The sequence below is a fragment of the Oncorhynchus masou genome, chromosome 5 (genome assembly GCF_036934945.1).
Source record: "Oncorhynchus masou masou isolate Uvic2021 chromosome 5, UVic_Omas_1.1, whole genome shotgun sequence".
Taxonomy (NCBI): Eukaryota; Metazoa; Chordata; class Actinopteri; order Salmoniformes; family Salmonidae; genus Oncorhynchus; species Oncorhynchus masou.
The window spans coordinates 83662488-83675044 of NC_088216.1; the positions used below are offsets into that span (position 1 = coordinate 83662488).

The 12557-nt window shown below is 46.6% G+C and overlaps 1 protein-coding gene across 1 annotated transcript; it reads left to right on the top strand.

The window, feature by feature from the left end:
• The first annotated feature begins 523 nt into the window (after positions 1–523).
• Positions 524–12040, top strand: LOC135540394 (NLR family CARD domain-containing protein 3-like). The gene is made up of 5 exons (XM_064967010.1): positions 524–2491; positions 2639–2815; positions 4035–4187; positions 4745–4791; positions 10359–12040. Exons 1-5 carry the CDS (start codon positions 1974–1976, stop codon positions 10721–10723), a joined length of 1260 nt encoding a protein of 419 aa, XP_064823082.1. The 5' UTR covers positions 524–1973; the 3' UTR covers positions 10724–12040.
• Positions 12041–12557: the final 517 nt, after the last annotated feature.

Genomic DNA, 12557 nt, shown 5'->3' on the forward strand with positions numbered 1-12557 from the left:
AGAACACCTTTATTTAACCAGGTAGGCCAGTTGAGAACACCTTTATTTAACCAGGTAGGCTAGTTGAGAACACCTTTATTTAACCAGGTAGGCTAGTTGAGAACACCTTTATTTAACCAGGTAGGCTAGTTGAGAACACCTTTATTTAACCAGGTAGGCTAGTTGAGAACACCTTTATTTAACCAGGTAGGCTAGTTGAGAACACCTTTATTTAACCAGGTAGGCTAGTTGAGAACACCTTTATTTAACCAGGTAGGCTAGTTGAGAACACCTTTATTTAACCAGGTAGGCTAGTTGAGAACACCTTTATTTAACCAGGTAGGCTAGTTGAGAACACCTTTATTTAACCAGGTAGGCTAGTTGGTAGAACACCTTTATTTAACCAGGTAGGCCAGTTGAGAACACCTTTATTTAACCAGGTAGGCTAGTTGAGAACACCTTTATTTAACCAGGTAGGCTAGTTGAGAACACCTTTATTTAACCAGGTAGGCTAGTTGAGAACACCTTTATTTAACCAGGTAGGCTAGTTGAGAACACCTTTATTTAACCAGGTAGGCTAGTTGAGAACACCTTTATTTAACCAGGTAGGCTAGTTGAGAACACCTTTATTTAACCAGGTAGGCTAGTTGAGAACAAGTTCTCATTTGCAACTGCGACCTGGCCAAGATAAAGCATAGCTCATGCAAAAGGCACGAGGAGGTAGGCAAATAATTACAATTTTGCAGATTAACAGTGGAGTGATAAATGATCAGATGGTCATGTACAGGTAGAGATATTGGTGTGCAAAAGAGCAGAAAAGTAAGTAAATAAAAACAGTATGGGGATGAGGTAGGTCAAATTTGGTGGGCTATTTACCGATAAGACTATGTACAGCTGCAGCGAACGGTTAGCTTCTCAGATAGCAGATGTTTGAAGTTGGTGAGGGAGATAAAAGTCTCCAACTTCAGCGATTTTTGCAATTTGTTCCAGTCACAGGCAGCAGAGAACAGGAACGAAAGGCAGCCAAATGAGGTGTTGGCTTTAGGGATGATCAGTGAGATACACCTGCTGGAGCGCATGCTACGGGTGGGGGTTGCCATCGTGACCAGTGAACTGAGATAAGGCGGAGCTTTACCTAGCATGGACTTGGTAGATGACCTGGAACCAGTGGGTCTGGCGACGAATATGTAGCGAGGGCCAGCCGACTAGAGCATACAAGTCGCAGTGGTGGGTGGTATAAGGTGCTTTAGTGACAAAACGGATGGCACTGTGATAAACTGCATCCAGTTTGCTGAGTCGAGTGTTGGAAGCTATTTTGTAGATGACGTCGCCGAAGTCGAGGATCGGTAGGATAGTCAGTTTTACTAGGGTAAGTTTAGCGGCATGAGTGAAGGAGGCTTTGTTGCGGAATAGAAAGCCGACTCTAGATTTGATTTTCGATTGGTGATGTTTGATATGAGTCTGGAAGGAGAGTTTACAGTCTAGCCAGACACCTAGGTACTTATAGATGTCCACATATTCAAGGTCGGAACCATCCAGGGTGGTGATACTAGTCAGGCGTGCGGGTGCAGGCAGCAAACGGTTGAAAAGCATACATTTGGTTTTACTAGCGTTTAAGAGCAGTTGGAGGCCACGGAAGGAGTGTTGTATGGCATTGAAGCTTGTTTGGAGGTTAGATAGCACAGTGTCCAATGACGGGCCGGAAGTATATAGAATGGTGTCGTCTGCGTAGAGGTGGATCAGGGAATCGCCTGCAGCAAGAGCAACATCATTGATATATACAGAGAAAAGAGTCGGCCCGAGAATTGAACCCTGTGGCACCCCCATAGAGACTGCCAGAGGACCGGACAGCATGCCCTCCGATTTGACACACTGCCCTCTGTCTGCAAAGTAGTTGGTGAACCAGGCAAGGCAGTCATCAGAAAAACCGAGGCTAAAAAATAAAAAAAAACAGCCCTGTGTTCCTCTCAGTCATCAACAACAGCGTGAATCTAATGGCCAATCCGCAATCAACCTCTGCCAAGCTGCGGACACTGTCTATTGACAACTGTCTAATCGACCTGGCAAGGAGTGCAGTGGATAAGGCTTTAGAGAGTGGGAGTGGACACCTGGACCTGTTCCTCCGCTTCCTTCTGGGCCTCTCATTGAAGTCCAATCAGACTCTCCTACGAGGCCTACTGACACAGACAAGTAGCAGCTCACAGACCAATGAAATGATTGTCAAGTACATCAAGGCAAAGATCAGGGACAAGCCCACCTCAGAGAGATGCATCAATCTGTTCCACTGTCTGAATGAGTTGAATGACCATTCTTTAGTGGAGGAGATCCAAAGCTACCTGAGATCAGGAAGTCTCTCAGAAGCCAGCCTCTCATCTGCTCATTGGTCAGCTCTGGTCTTTGTGTTGCTGACTTCAGAAGAGAAGCTGGAAGTGTTTGACCTGAAGAAATACTCCAGATCAGAGGAAGGTCTTGTTAGGCTGCTGCCAGTGGTCAAATCCTCCCGAACAGCACTGTAAGTACATGGATATTAAAAACATAAACATCTGAAATAATGTTTATATTTACACCACAATAAAACATAATTACTGTTTTTTTTTTTTATCAAATAACATGGCACGCACACAATTGTGAACATTTCCTATTTCTACTTTCCATTTAGGCTGAATGGATGTAACCTCGCAGACAGCTGCTGTGCTTCTTTGGCCTTGACTCTCAGCTCAAACTCCTCCCAACTGAGGGTGCTGGACCTGAGTAACAATGACTTGCAGGATTCATCAGGAGTGAAGCTGCTCTCTGCTGGGCTGGAGAGTCCACACTGTCAACTGGAGACACTGAGGTCAACATGTACTTATTATAGTTCCACTATACTGTAGGCTGATACACACTAAACACAAACGCTTCTGTGCCCAAAACAAAAGGGTTATTTGGCTTGTTGCCATAGTGGATCCCGTTTTGGTTCTCTATAGAACCTTTTATGAATGTTCTATAAAGAACCATGCTAATAAGGTTCTAAATGGAACCTATAATGAACCCTTTCCTATTCACCCCCAAAAAAGTTCCCCTTTCTTTGGTTCTTTAACAAACCTTTATGGAGAATGGTTCTATAGAGATAGATCCTATTGAAGAACCACACATATATATTTTTTTAAATTCTGGCTATCCATATTATACACATTTAAAAAACGGCTGAATAAGATTTGTTAGTTCTGTAACAGCAGGGAGTCTCTGAGGAGGTCATTATGAACTACTGAGTTACTCAACCGTTCTCAATTGACAGAAGGACATACAGTATATGACGCTATCCCAAGACACCGTCACAGGCCACAGTCATGTGATGGCCTAACACAACATTAGATATACTGGTAAACACTCTCACGAGTGCACAAAAAGAGCTGTTTGCAAACCACGCCCCAAAATATTAGAATGGGCCACCACCCTTACATTTTAATTATCACTCAAAGAGGAAAGGGACCCTTTTGTGAACCGCAAAGAACCATTAAAGGTCCCACATTTCCCAAAGAGCCATTAAAGGTCTCAAAGAGTTCTTAAAGGTCTCAAAGAGTTCTGCGAGGTTCCATTTTCCCAAAGAACCATTAAAGGTCTCAAATTTCCCAAAGAACCATTAAAGGTCTCAAAGAGTTCTGCGAGTCATTATGGTTCCACATAGAACCATCACACTTCCAAAAGAACCCTTGAGGAACCTTCTTTTCTTAAGTGTGTACCAGCCTAATATATTTGGGCATGAGAACTGAGTATTCACTGCTCCCAGTCTGTATTTTGTTTTAAAAAAAAGACTGCTTCCTTGTCATGTTCGTTATAGGAAGAGATGTATTAACTAAAATCAATGTACAATAAACCACTCATTCGCTTTTGTAATAAATAAATTAATAATATAATATAAATATATATAAATAAATTCATTGCAGTTGTTTATCTGGCAAAAAGAATGAAAAGATAGCTGCCCACTTAAGATTTTAGCAGTCCGTGTATAAAATAATGTTGGTGTGTAATGTGGAAATGCTTTACGTGTAGAAATGATGATCAACTCTCTGCAGGCTGTCAGGTTGCCTGGTCACAGAGGTAGGCTGTGCTTCTCTGGCCTTAGCTCTGAAGTCAAACCCCTCCCATCTAAGAGAGCTGGACCTAAGCTACAATCACCCAGAAGACTCAGCACTGAAGCTGTTCTCTGCAGGACTGGAGAAACTCAAGTATTTTGAGTGTTTCCCTCTATCAGTATTGTCTGCCTGCATGTGAGTGTGTTCCTGCATGCATGCGAGTGTGTTCCTGCATGCATGTGAGTGTGTTCCTGCATGCATGCGAGTGTGTTCCTGCGTGTCAAACCTGAGTTAGTAAGCAGCCTATCAGATGGAAGGAGACACTAGTGATCAAACCTGAGTTAGTAAGCAGCCTATCAGATGGAAGGAGACACTAGTGATCAAACCTGAGTTAGTAAGCAGCCTATCAGATGGAAGGAGACACTAGTGATCAAACCTGAGTTAGTAAGTAGCCTATCTTTGATAGAGTGGGCGCGGCTCGCCTTGTTCCTCCCGACAGTCAAACAAACAGTGAGATATAGATTTTTTTTTTCTTCATGAAAGTAACTCAACGTAATGTAACTAGTAATATAATGTGTTACTTTCCAGTCATATTGTCTGTAATATTGTTAAATGTAACGAGTAACTAATCCCAACACTTCATGTGTGTAAGTCTGATATATATGAATCATTAACTTTTTTTATCCTTTTTTTTACATCATCTTTTACAGTTTGGACAATGGTGAAGCGTGCCGGTTACAGCCAGGGCTTAAAAAATGTAAGTGATGAATGCTTAAGTTAAAAAATTTATTGAGCTGAAACAGGGCTGTGGAGGCTCTGATGCAAAGTTCTGATTCAAGTTCCATATAGTGACCTGCGTTTCTTCCTAGACTCTAGGGCAGGGCTTGGCAACCCTGTTCCTAGGCTGCGTTTCTTCCTAGACTCTAGGGCAGGGCTTGGCAACCCTGTTCCTAGGCTGCGTTTCTTCCTAGACTCTAGGGCAGGGCTTGGCAACCCTGTTCCTAGGCTGCTTCCTAGACTCTAGGGCAGGGCAAGGCAACCCTGTTCCTAGACTCTTCCTAGACTCTAGGGCAGGGCTTGGCAACCCTGTTCCTAGGCTGCGTTTCTTCCTAGACTCTAGGGCAGGGCAAGGCAACCCTGTTCCTAGGCGGCGTTTCTTCCTAGACTCTAGGGCGGGGCTTGGCAACCCTGTTCCTAGGCTGCGTTTCTTCCTAGACTCTAGGGCAGGGCTTGGCAACCCTGTTCCTAGGCTAGACTCTTAGGGCAGGGCAAGGCAACCCTGTGGGCGTTTTCTTCCTAGACTCTAGGGCAGGGCTTGGCAACCCTGTTCCTAGGCTGCGTTTCTTCCTAGACTCTAGGGCAGGGCTTGGCAACCCTGTTCCTAGGCTGCGTTTCTTCCTAGACTCTAGGGCAGGGCAAGGCAACCCTGTTCCTAGGCTGCGTTTCTTCCTAGACTCTAGGGCAGGGCTTGGCAACCCTGTTCCTAGGCTGCGTTTCTTCCTAGACTCTAGGGCAGGGCTTGGCAACCCTGTTCCTAGGCTGCGTTTCTTCCTAGACTCTAGGGCAGGGCTTGGCAACCCTGTTCCTAGGCTGCGTTTCTTCCTAGACTCTAGGGCAGGGCTTGGCAACCCTGTTCCTAGGCTGCGTTTCTTCCTAGACTCTAGGGCAGGGCAAGGCAACCCTGTTCCTAGGCTGCGTTTCTTCCTAGACTCTAGGGCAGGGCTTGGCAACCCTGTTCCTAGGCTGCGTTTCTTCCTAGACTCTAGGGCAGGGCTTGGCAACCCTGTTCCTAGGCTGCGTTTCTTCCTAGACTCTAGGGCAGGGCTTGGCAACCCTGTTCCTAGGCTGCGTTTCTTCCTAGACTCTAGGGCAGGGCTTGGCAACCCTGTTCCTAGGCTGCGTTTCTTCCTAGACTCTAGGGCAGGGCTTGGCAACCCTGTTCCTAGGCTGCGTTTCTTCCTAGACTCTTAGGGCAGGGCTTGGCAACCCTGTTCCTAGGCTGCGTTTCTTCCTAGACTCTAGGGCAGGGCTTGGCAACCCTGTTCCTAGGCTGCGTTTCTTCCTAGACTCTAGGGCAGGGCTTGGCAACCCTGTTCCTAGGCTGCGTTTCTTCCTAGACTCTAGGGCAGGGCTTGGCAACCCTGTTCCTAGGCTGCGTTTCTTCCTAGACTCTAGGGCAGGGCTTGGCAACCCTGTTCCTAGGCTGCGTTTCTTCCTAGACTCTAGGGCAGGGCAAGGCAACCCTGTTCCTAGGCTGCGTTTCTTCCTAGACTCTAGGGCAGGGCTTGGCAACCCTGTTCCTAGGCTGCGTTTCTTCCTAGACTCTAGGGCAGGGCAAGGCAACCCTGTTCCTAGGCTGCGTTTCTTCCTAGACTCTAGGGCAGGGCTTGGCAACCCTGTTCCTAGGCTGCGTTTCTTCCTAGACTCTAGGGCAGGGCTTGGCAACCCTGTTCCTAGGCTGCGTTTCTTCCTAGACTCTAGGGCAGGGCTTGGCAACCCTGTTCCTAGGCTGCGTTTCTTCCTAGACTCTAGGGCAGGGCTTGGCAACCCTGTTCCTAGGCTGCGTTTCTTCCTAGACTCTAGGGCAGGGCTTGGCAACCCTGTTCCTAGGCTGCGTTTCTTCCTAGACTCTAGGGCAGGGCAAGGCAACCCTGTTCCTAGGCTGCGTTTCTTCCTAGACTCTAGGGCAGGGCTTGGCAACCCTGTTCCTAGGCTGCGTTTCTTCCTAGACTCTAGGGCAGGGCAAGGCAACCCTGTTCCTAGGCTGCGTTTCTTCCTAGACTCTAGGGCAGGGCTTGGCAACCCTGTTCCTAGGCTGCGTTTCTTCCTAGACTCTAGGGCAGGGCTTGGCAACCCTGTTCCTAGGCTGCGTTTCTTCCTAGACTCTAGGGCAGGGCTTGGCAACCCTGTTCCTAGGCTGCGTTTCTTCCTAGACTCTAGGGCAGGGCTTGGCAACCCTGTTCCTAGGCTGCGTTTCTTCCTAGACTCTAGGGCAGGGCTTGGCAACCCTGTTCCTAGGCTGCGTTTCTTCCTAGACTCTAGGGCAGGGCTTGGCAACCCTGTTCCTAGGCTGCGTTTCTTCCTAGACTCTAGGGCAGGGCAAGGCAACCCTGTTCCTAGGCTGCGTTTCTTCCTAGACTCTAGGGCAGGGCTTGGCAACCCTGTTCCTAGGCTGCGTTTCTTCCTAGACTCTAGGGCAGGGCTTGGCAACCCTGTTCCTAGGCTGCGTTTCTTCCTAGACTCTAGGGCAGGGCTTGGCAACCCTGTTCCTAGGCTGCGTTTCTTCCTAGACTCTAGGGCAGGGCTTGGCAACCCTGTTCCTAGGCTGCGTTTCTTCCTAGACTCTAGGGCAGGACTTGGCAACCCTGTTCCTAGACTGCGTTTCTTCCTAGACTCTAGGGCAGGGCTTGGCAACCCTGTTCCTAGGCTGCGTTTCTTCCTAGACTCTAGGGCAGGGCAAGGCAACCCTGTTCCTAGGCTGCGTTTCTTCCTAGACTCTAGGGCAGGGCTTGGCAACCCTGTTCCTAGGCTATTTTTCTTTGGTAGACTCTAGGGCAGGACTTGGCAACCCTGTTCCTAGACTGCGTTTCTTCCTAGACTCTAGGGCAGGGCTTGGCAACCCTGTTCCTAGGCTGCGTTTCTTCCTAGACTCTAGGGCAGGGCAAGGCAACCCTGTTCCTAGGCTGCGTTTCTTCCTAGACTCTAGGGCAGGGCTTGGCAACCCTGTTCCTAGGCTGCGTTTCTTCCTAGACTCTAGGGCAGGGCAAGGCAACCCTGTTCCTAGGCTGCGTTTCTTCCTAGACTCTTAGGGCAGGGCAAGGCAACCCTGTTCCTAGGCTGCGTTTCTTCCTAGACTCTAGGGCAGGGCTTGGCAACCCTGTTCCTAATTTCCTAGACTCTAGGGCATTTAAAGGCAACCCTGTTCCTAGGCTGCGTTTCTTCCTAGACTCTAGGGCAGGGCTTGGCAACCCTGTTCCTAGGCTGCGTTTCTTCCTAGACTCTAGGGCAGGGCAAGGCAACCCTGTTCCTAGGCTGCGTTTCTTCCTAGACTCTAGGGCAGGGCAAGGCAACCCTGTTCCTAGGCTGCGTTTCTTCCTAGACTCTAGGGCAGGGCTTGGCAACCCTGTTCCTAGGCTGCGTTTCTTCCTAGACTCTAGGGCAGGGCTTGGCAACCCTGTTCCTAGGCGGCGTTTCTTCCTAGACTCTAGGGCAGGGCTTGGCAACCCTGTTCCTAGGCTGCGTTTCTTCCTAGACTCTAGGGCAGGGCTTGGCAACCCTGTTCCTAGGCTCGTTTCTTCCTAGACTCTAGGGCAGGGCTTGGCAACCCTGTTCCTAGGCTGCGTTTCTTCCTAGACTCTAGGGCAGGGCTTGGCAACCCTGTTCCTAGGCTGCGTTTCTTCCTAGACTCTAGGGCAGGGCTTGGCAACCCTGTTCCTAGGCTGCGTTTCTTCCTAGACTCTAGGGCAGGGCTTGGCAACCCTGTTCCTAGGCTGCGTTTCTTCCTAGACTCTAGGGCAGGGCTTGGCAACCCTGTTCCTAGGCTGCGTTTCTTCCTAGACTCTAGGGTAGCGCTTGGCAACCCTGTTCCTAGGCTGCGTTTCTTCCTAGACTCTAGGGTAGCGCTTGGCAACCCTGTTCCTAGGCTGCGTTTCTTCCTAGACTCTAGGGCAGGGCTTGGCAACCCTGTTCCTAGGCTGCGTTTCTTCCTAGACTCTAGGGCAGGGCTTGGCAACCCTGTTCCTAGGCTGCGTTTCTTCCTAGACTCTAGGGCAGGGCTTGGCAACCCTGTTCCTAGGCTGCGTTTCTTCCTAGACTCTAGGTGAAATGCTGGCAACCCTGTTCCTAGGCTGCGTTTCTTCCTAGACTCTAGGGTAGCGCTGTGTTCCTAGACTGCGTTTCTTCCTAGACTCTAGGGCAGGGCAAGGCAACCCTGTTCCTAGGCTGCGTTTCTTCCTAGACTCTAGGGCAGGGCAAGGCAACCCTGTTCCTAGGCTGCGTTTCTTCCTAGACTCTAGGGCAGGGCTTGGCAACCCTGTTCCTAAGCGGCGTTTCTTCCTAGACTGTACGTAAAAACAAATGGAAATAAGTTAGAAATTGTGCCACTAATGCACAAACACGTTTCGTAAAATTAATTATATTTTTCTTTGGTTAGCTTTTGGAAATTCTTCAGAAGTTCCAGCTAGGCAGGCTAACGTTAGATAGCTAATTCATGTGCTAGCTATCAAATTCAGAGTGTTACAGTTAAAATAAGTAGACATGCATTCATAATTGACTGTAGGGCATATAAAGCACCCACAAGCTACCAGCGGCTGAAAAAATAATTGCGGGACGAACGAGTGACGAATTCAGGGCAAGGGCGGTCCATTTCAAATTCATTCCTTCCTTCCTCGCCCCTTTGCCTGCAAGTGTGAACTCGTCAGACGTCGTGATACGTAATCAAAAGTGTCCGCTTAAATTTGTGGGCTGAGGGGAGAGGGTGCGTCTGTTAAGTGTTTGGAATGCAGCTCTGGAGTGGCGGAAGTTTGCAGGGTTTTGTTCCAACTCGGCACCACACCTGAACAACTGAGCTAATTGATCAGTTTAGTGATTGCCTAAATTCAACACACCTGGTTTTCATATCAAAAGTCAAATCAAATGTTATTCGTCACATGCGCCGAATACAACAGGTGTAGTAGACCTTACAGTGAAATGCTGAATACAACAGGTGTAGTAGACCTTACAGTGAAATGCTGAATACAACAGGTGTAGTAGACTTCACAGTGAAATGCTGAATACAACAGGTGTCGTAGACCTCACAGTGAAATGCTGAATACAACAGGTGTAGTAGACCTCACAGTGAAATGCTGAATACAACAGGTGTAGTAGACCTTACAGTGAAATGCTGAATACAACAGGTGTAGTAGACCTTACAGTGAAATGCTGATACAACAGGTGTAGTAGACCTTAGAGTGTAATGCTTACTGACGAGCCCTTAACCAACAATGCAGTTCAAATAAATAGAGTTAATAAAATATTTACTAAATAAACTAAAGTTTAAAAAAATCAAAACACATTTATGTTTTTTAAATGTCGTTCCACTTCATGATTGTGTCCCACTTGTTGTTGATTCTTCACAAAAAAATACAGTTTTATATCTTTGTTTGAAGCCTGAAATGTGGCAAAAGGTTGCAAAGTTCAAGGGGGACCGAATACTTTCGCAAGGCACTGTAGGTAGGGGTGTAGTGACTATGCATATATAAACAATAACCAATGTTGTTTATAAAGTTAGTTGACTAGATTGGACAAATGTAACTTGTAATGTGTTTTTGTTGGTTTCGCCATCAGATGAACTCACACTGGATCCAAACACAGCAGGCAGACAGCTCATTCTGTCTGAGGACAACAGAAAAGTGCCATCGGTGGAGAGTTTTAAGGACCGGCCACAGGTGCTGTGTAGAGAGGGTCTGAATGGGCGTTGTTACTGGGAGGTAGAGTGGAGTGGGGGAAAAACTCGCTTGGCAGTGACCTATAAAAGAAAAAGGAGTTTTGATTCCAATCTACTTGGAAGCAATGACATATCTTGGGGTCTGGGATGCTATAGTGATGGTTATACTGCCTGGCACAATGGTAATCACACGACCATACTGGCCCCTTACTTCAATAGAGTTGGAGTGTATCTGGACTGGCAGGCTGGTTCTCTTACCTTCTAGAGCATCTCCTCTGACACACTGACCCACCTGCACACATTCCACACCTCATTCAATGAGCCCCTCTATCCAGGGTTTTTGGTTGAGGAGACGGTGTCCCTGTGCAGGGTGATTTTTAGCTTGAGCTGCTAGACCTGTTAGACCTGCTAGACCTTATTGTTTCTTAGCAACTGGACCTTCCAGGTAAATCTCGCTATTCAAATCCTTCTTTCTTCTTCTTCTTTGGTACAAAATACAGTTTCCTCATCAATAGAAGAAAATGTTACGTAGCATATTATGTATTCAAGCCTACAGATATTATACAATTAAAAATAATTCAACATGAAGAAGAAAGTTAAGCGATGTTGCCATAGACCTGATATATTGACCTTTACACGGAACCCAAACCGGCTGCGCTGGTGCGCCATCGTGCATAAATGGATTTTGCCCCCCCCCCCCCCCCCCCCAAACCAAATGCAATCACGACACGCAGGTTACAATATCAAAACAAATTCTGAACCAATGACATTAATTTGGGGACAGGTCGAAAAGCATTAAACATGTATGGCAATTTAGCTAGTTAGCTTGCACTTGCTAGCTAACGTTAATTTGTCTTATTTAGCTAGCTTGCTGTTGCTAGCTAATTTGTCCTGGGATATAAACATTGAGTTGTTATTTTACCTGAAATGCACATCCGACAATTAATCCACACATAAAACGGACAACCGAATTGTTTCTAGTCGTCTCTCCTCCTTCCAGGCTTTTTCATCTTTGAACTTATATGGTGATCACATCTAAACTTTCAATGTATTACCACAACAACCGGCAACAAAGTTCATCTTTCAATCACCCACGTGGGTATAACCAATGAGGAGATGGCACGAGGGTACCTGCTTCTATAAACCAATGAGGAGATGGGAGAGGCATGACTTTCCGGGCGATCTGCTTCAGAAATAGGAATAACTTCTATTTTAGCCCTTGGTATCTAGACGTCATTGGCGCGCGCGAGCAGTGTGGTTGCAATAGTTGAATAACATGGATTTCTAAATTGATTTTGTGAAGCTCGCGCACGACATCTGGTCTGGTCAGCATGCAAGGTTAGATAATGGTAGCCTATGGACCTAATAGATAGGCCTAAGAATATTGAAACAGCTCAGACAGAGTCTAATGGCTTAATACTAGGTAGGTCTATCGATTGAATATACATGAAAGTGATGTCAATATATATCCTAATAATCTAGCTATTATATAATTCAGTTATTTTGCTTCGCTTGTTTTTAACATTGCAAACTTTTTAAGCAATTTATATTAAACTGTGACGTTTTTGGTGGTCACAGAGAGACAGATCACCGTTTATGAATATGTTTGTCTAACGATTAATTTAGCTGTTCTACGAGTTGTCTGAGGCAGGCGTTAGATTACGAGCAATTTCAAGTGCAATGTTAATAAAGACGGTTTTGGGAAACGCTCGGTAATGTAAATATGGTTTTTAAGAACGTTCTAACGATGAATTTAGCCTTAAGATGTATTTGGGAAACCGGGCCCTAATCGAAAAAAACATGTATGTTTTTACGGTATATGACTATGCACTTATGTTCCTCGTCAGTGTGAATGCCTATCCCTAAACCCAATTTACGGGTGTAGGGGTATACCGCCACCCTCTGCTCACTCCAGGGAATTTCAGGGTATTGGCAAATTACCTGGGCCTCGTTTCCCACTTGCGATGGAGCCTAATTTAAAGCAATACGATGATCGTACGCTACCAGCTTTCACATAGTGTATCGTTAGACAACCTGGTCTCATAGCTTTTCGTATTATTCTGTAGATCAATTCGATACACTCCACATAGTATTATTAT

Coding starts and splice junctions, on each gene's coding strand:
- LOC135540394 (XM_064967010.1), top strand. CDS start 1,974: ATGGCCAATCCGCAATCAACCTCTGCCAAGCTGCGGACACTGTCTATT. Junction 2,816..4,034: donor TGTCAACTGGAGACACTGAG/GTCAACATGTAC, acceptor AACTCTCTGCAG/GCTGTCAGGTTGCCTGGTCA. Junction 4,188..4,744: donor GCAGGACTGGAGAAACTCAA/GTATTTTGAGTG, acceptor CATCTTTTACAG/TTTGGACAATGGTGAAGCGT.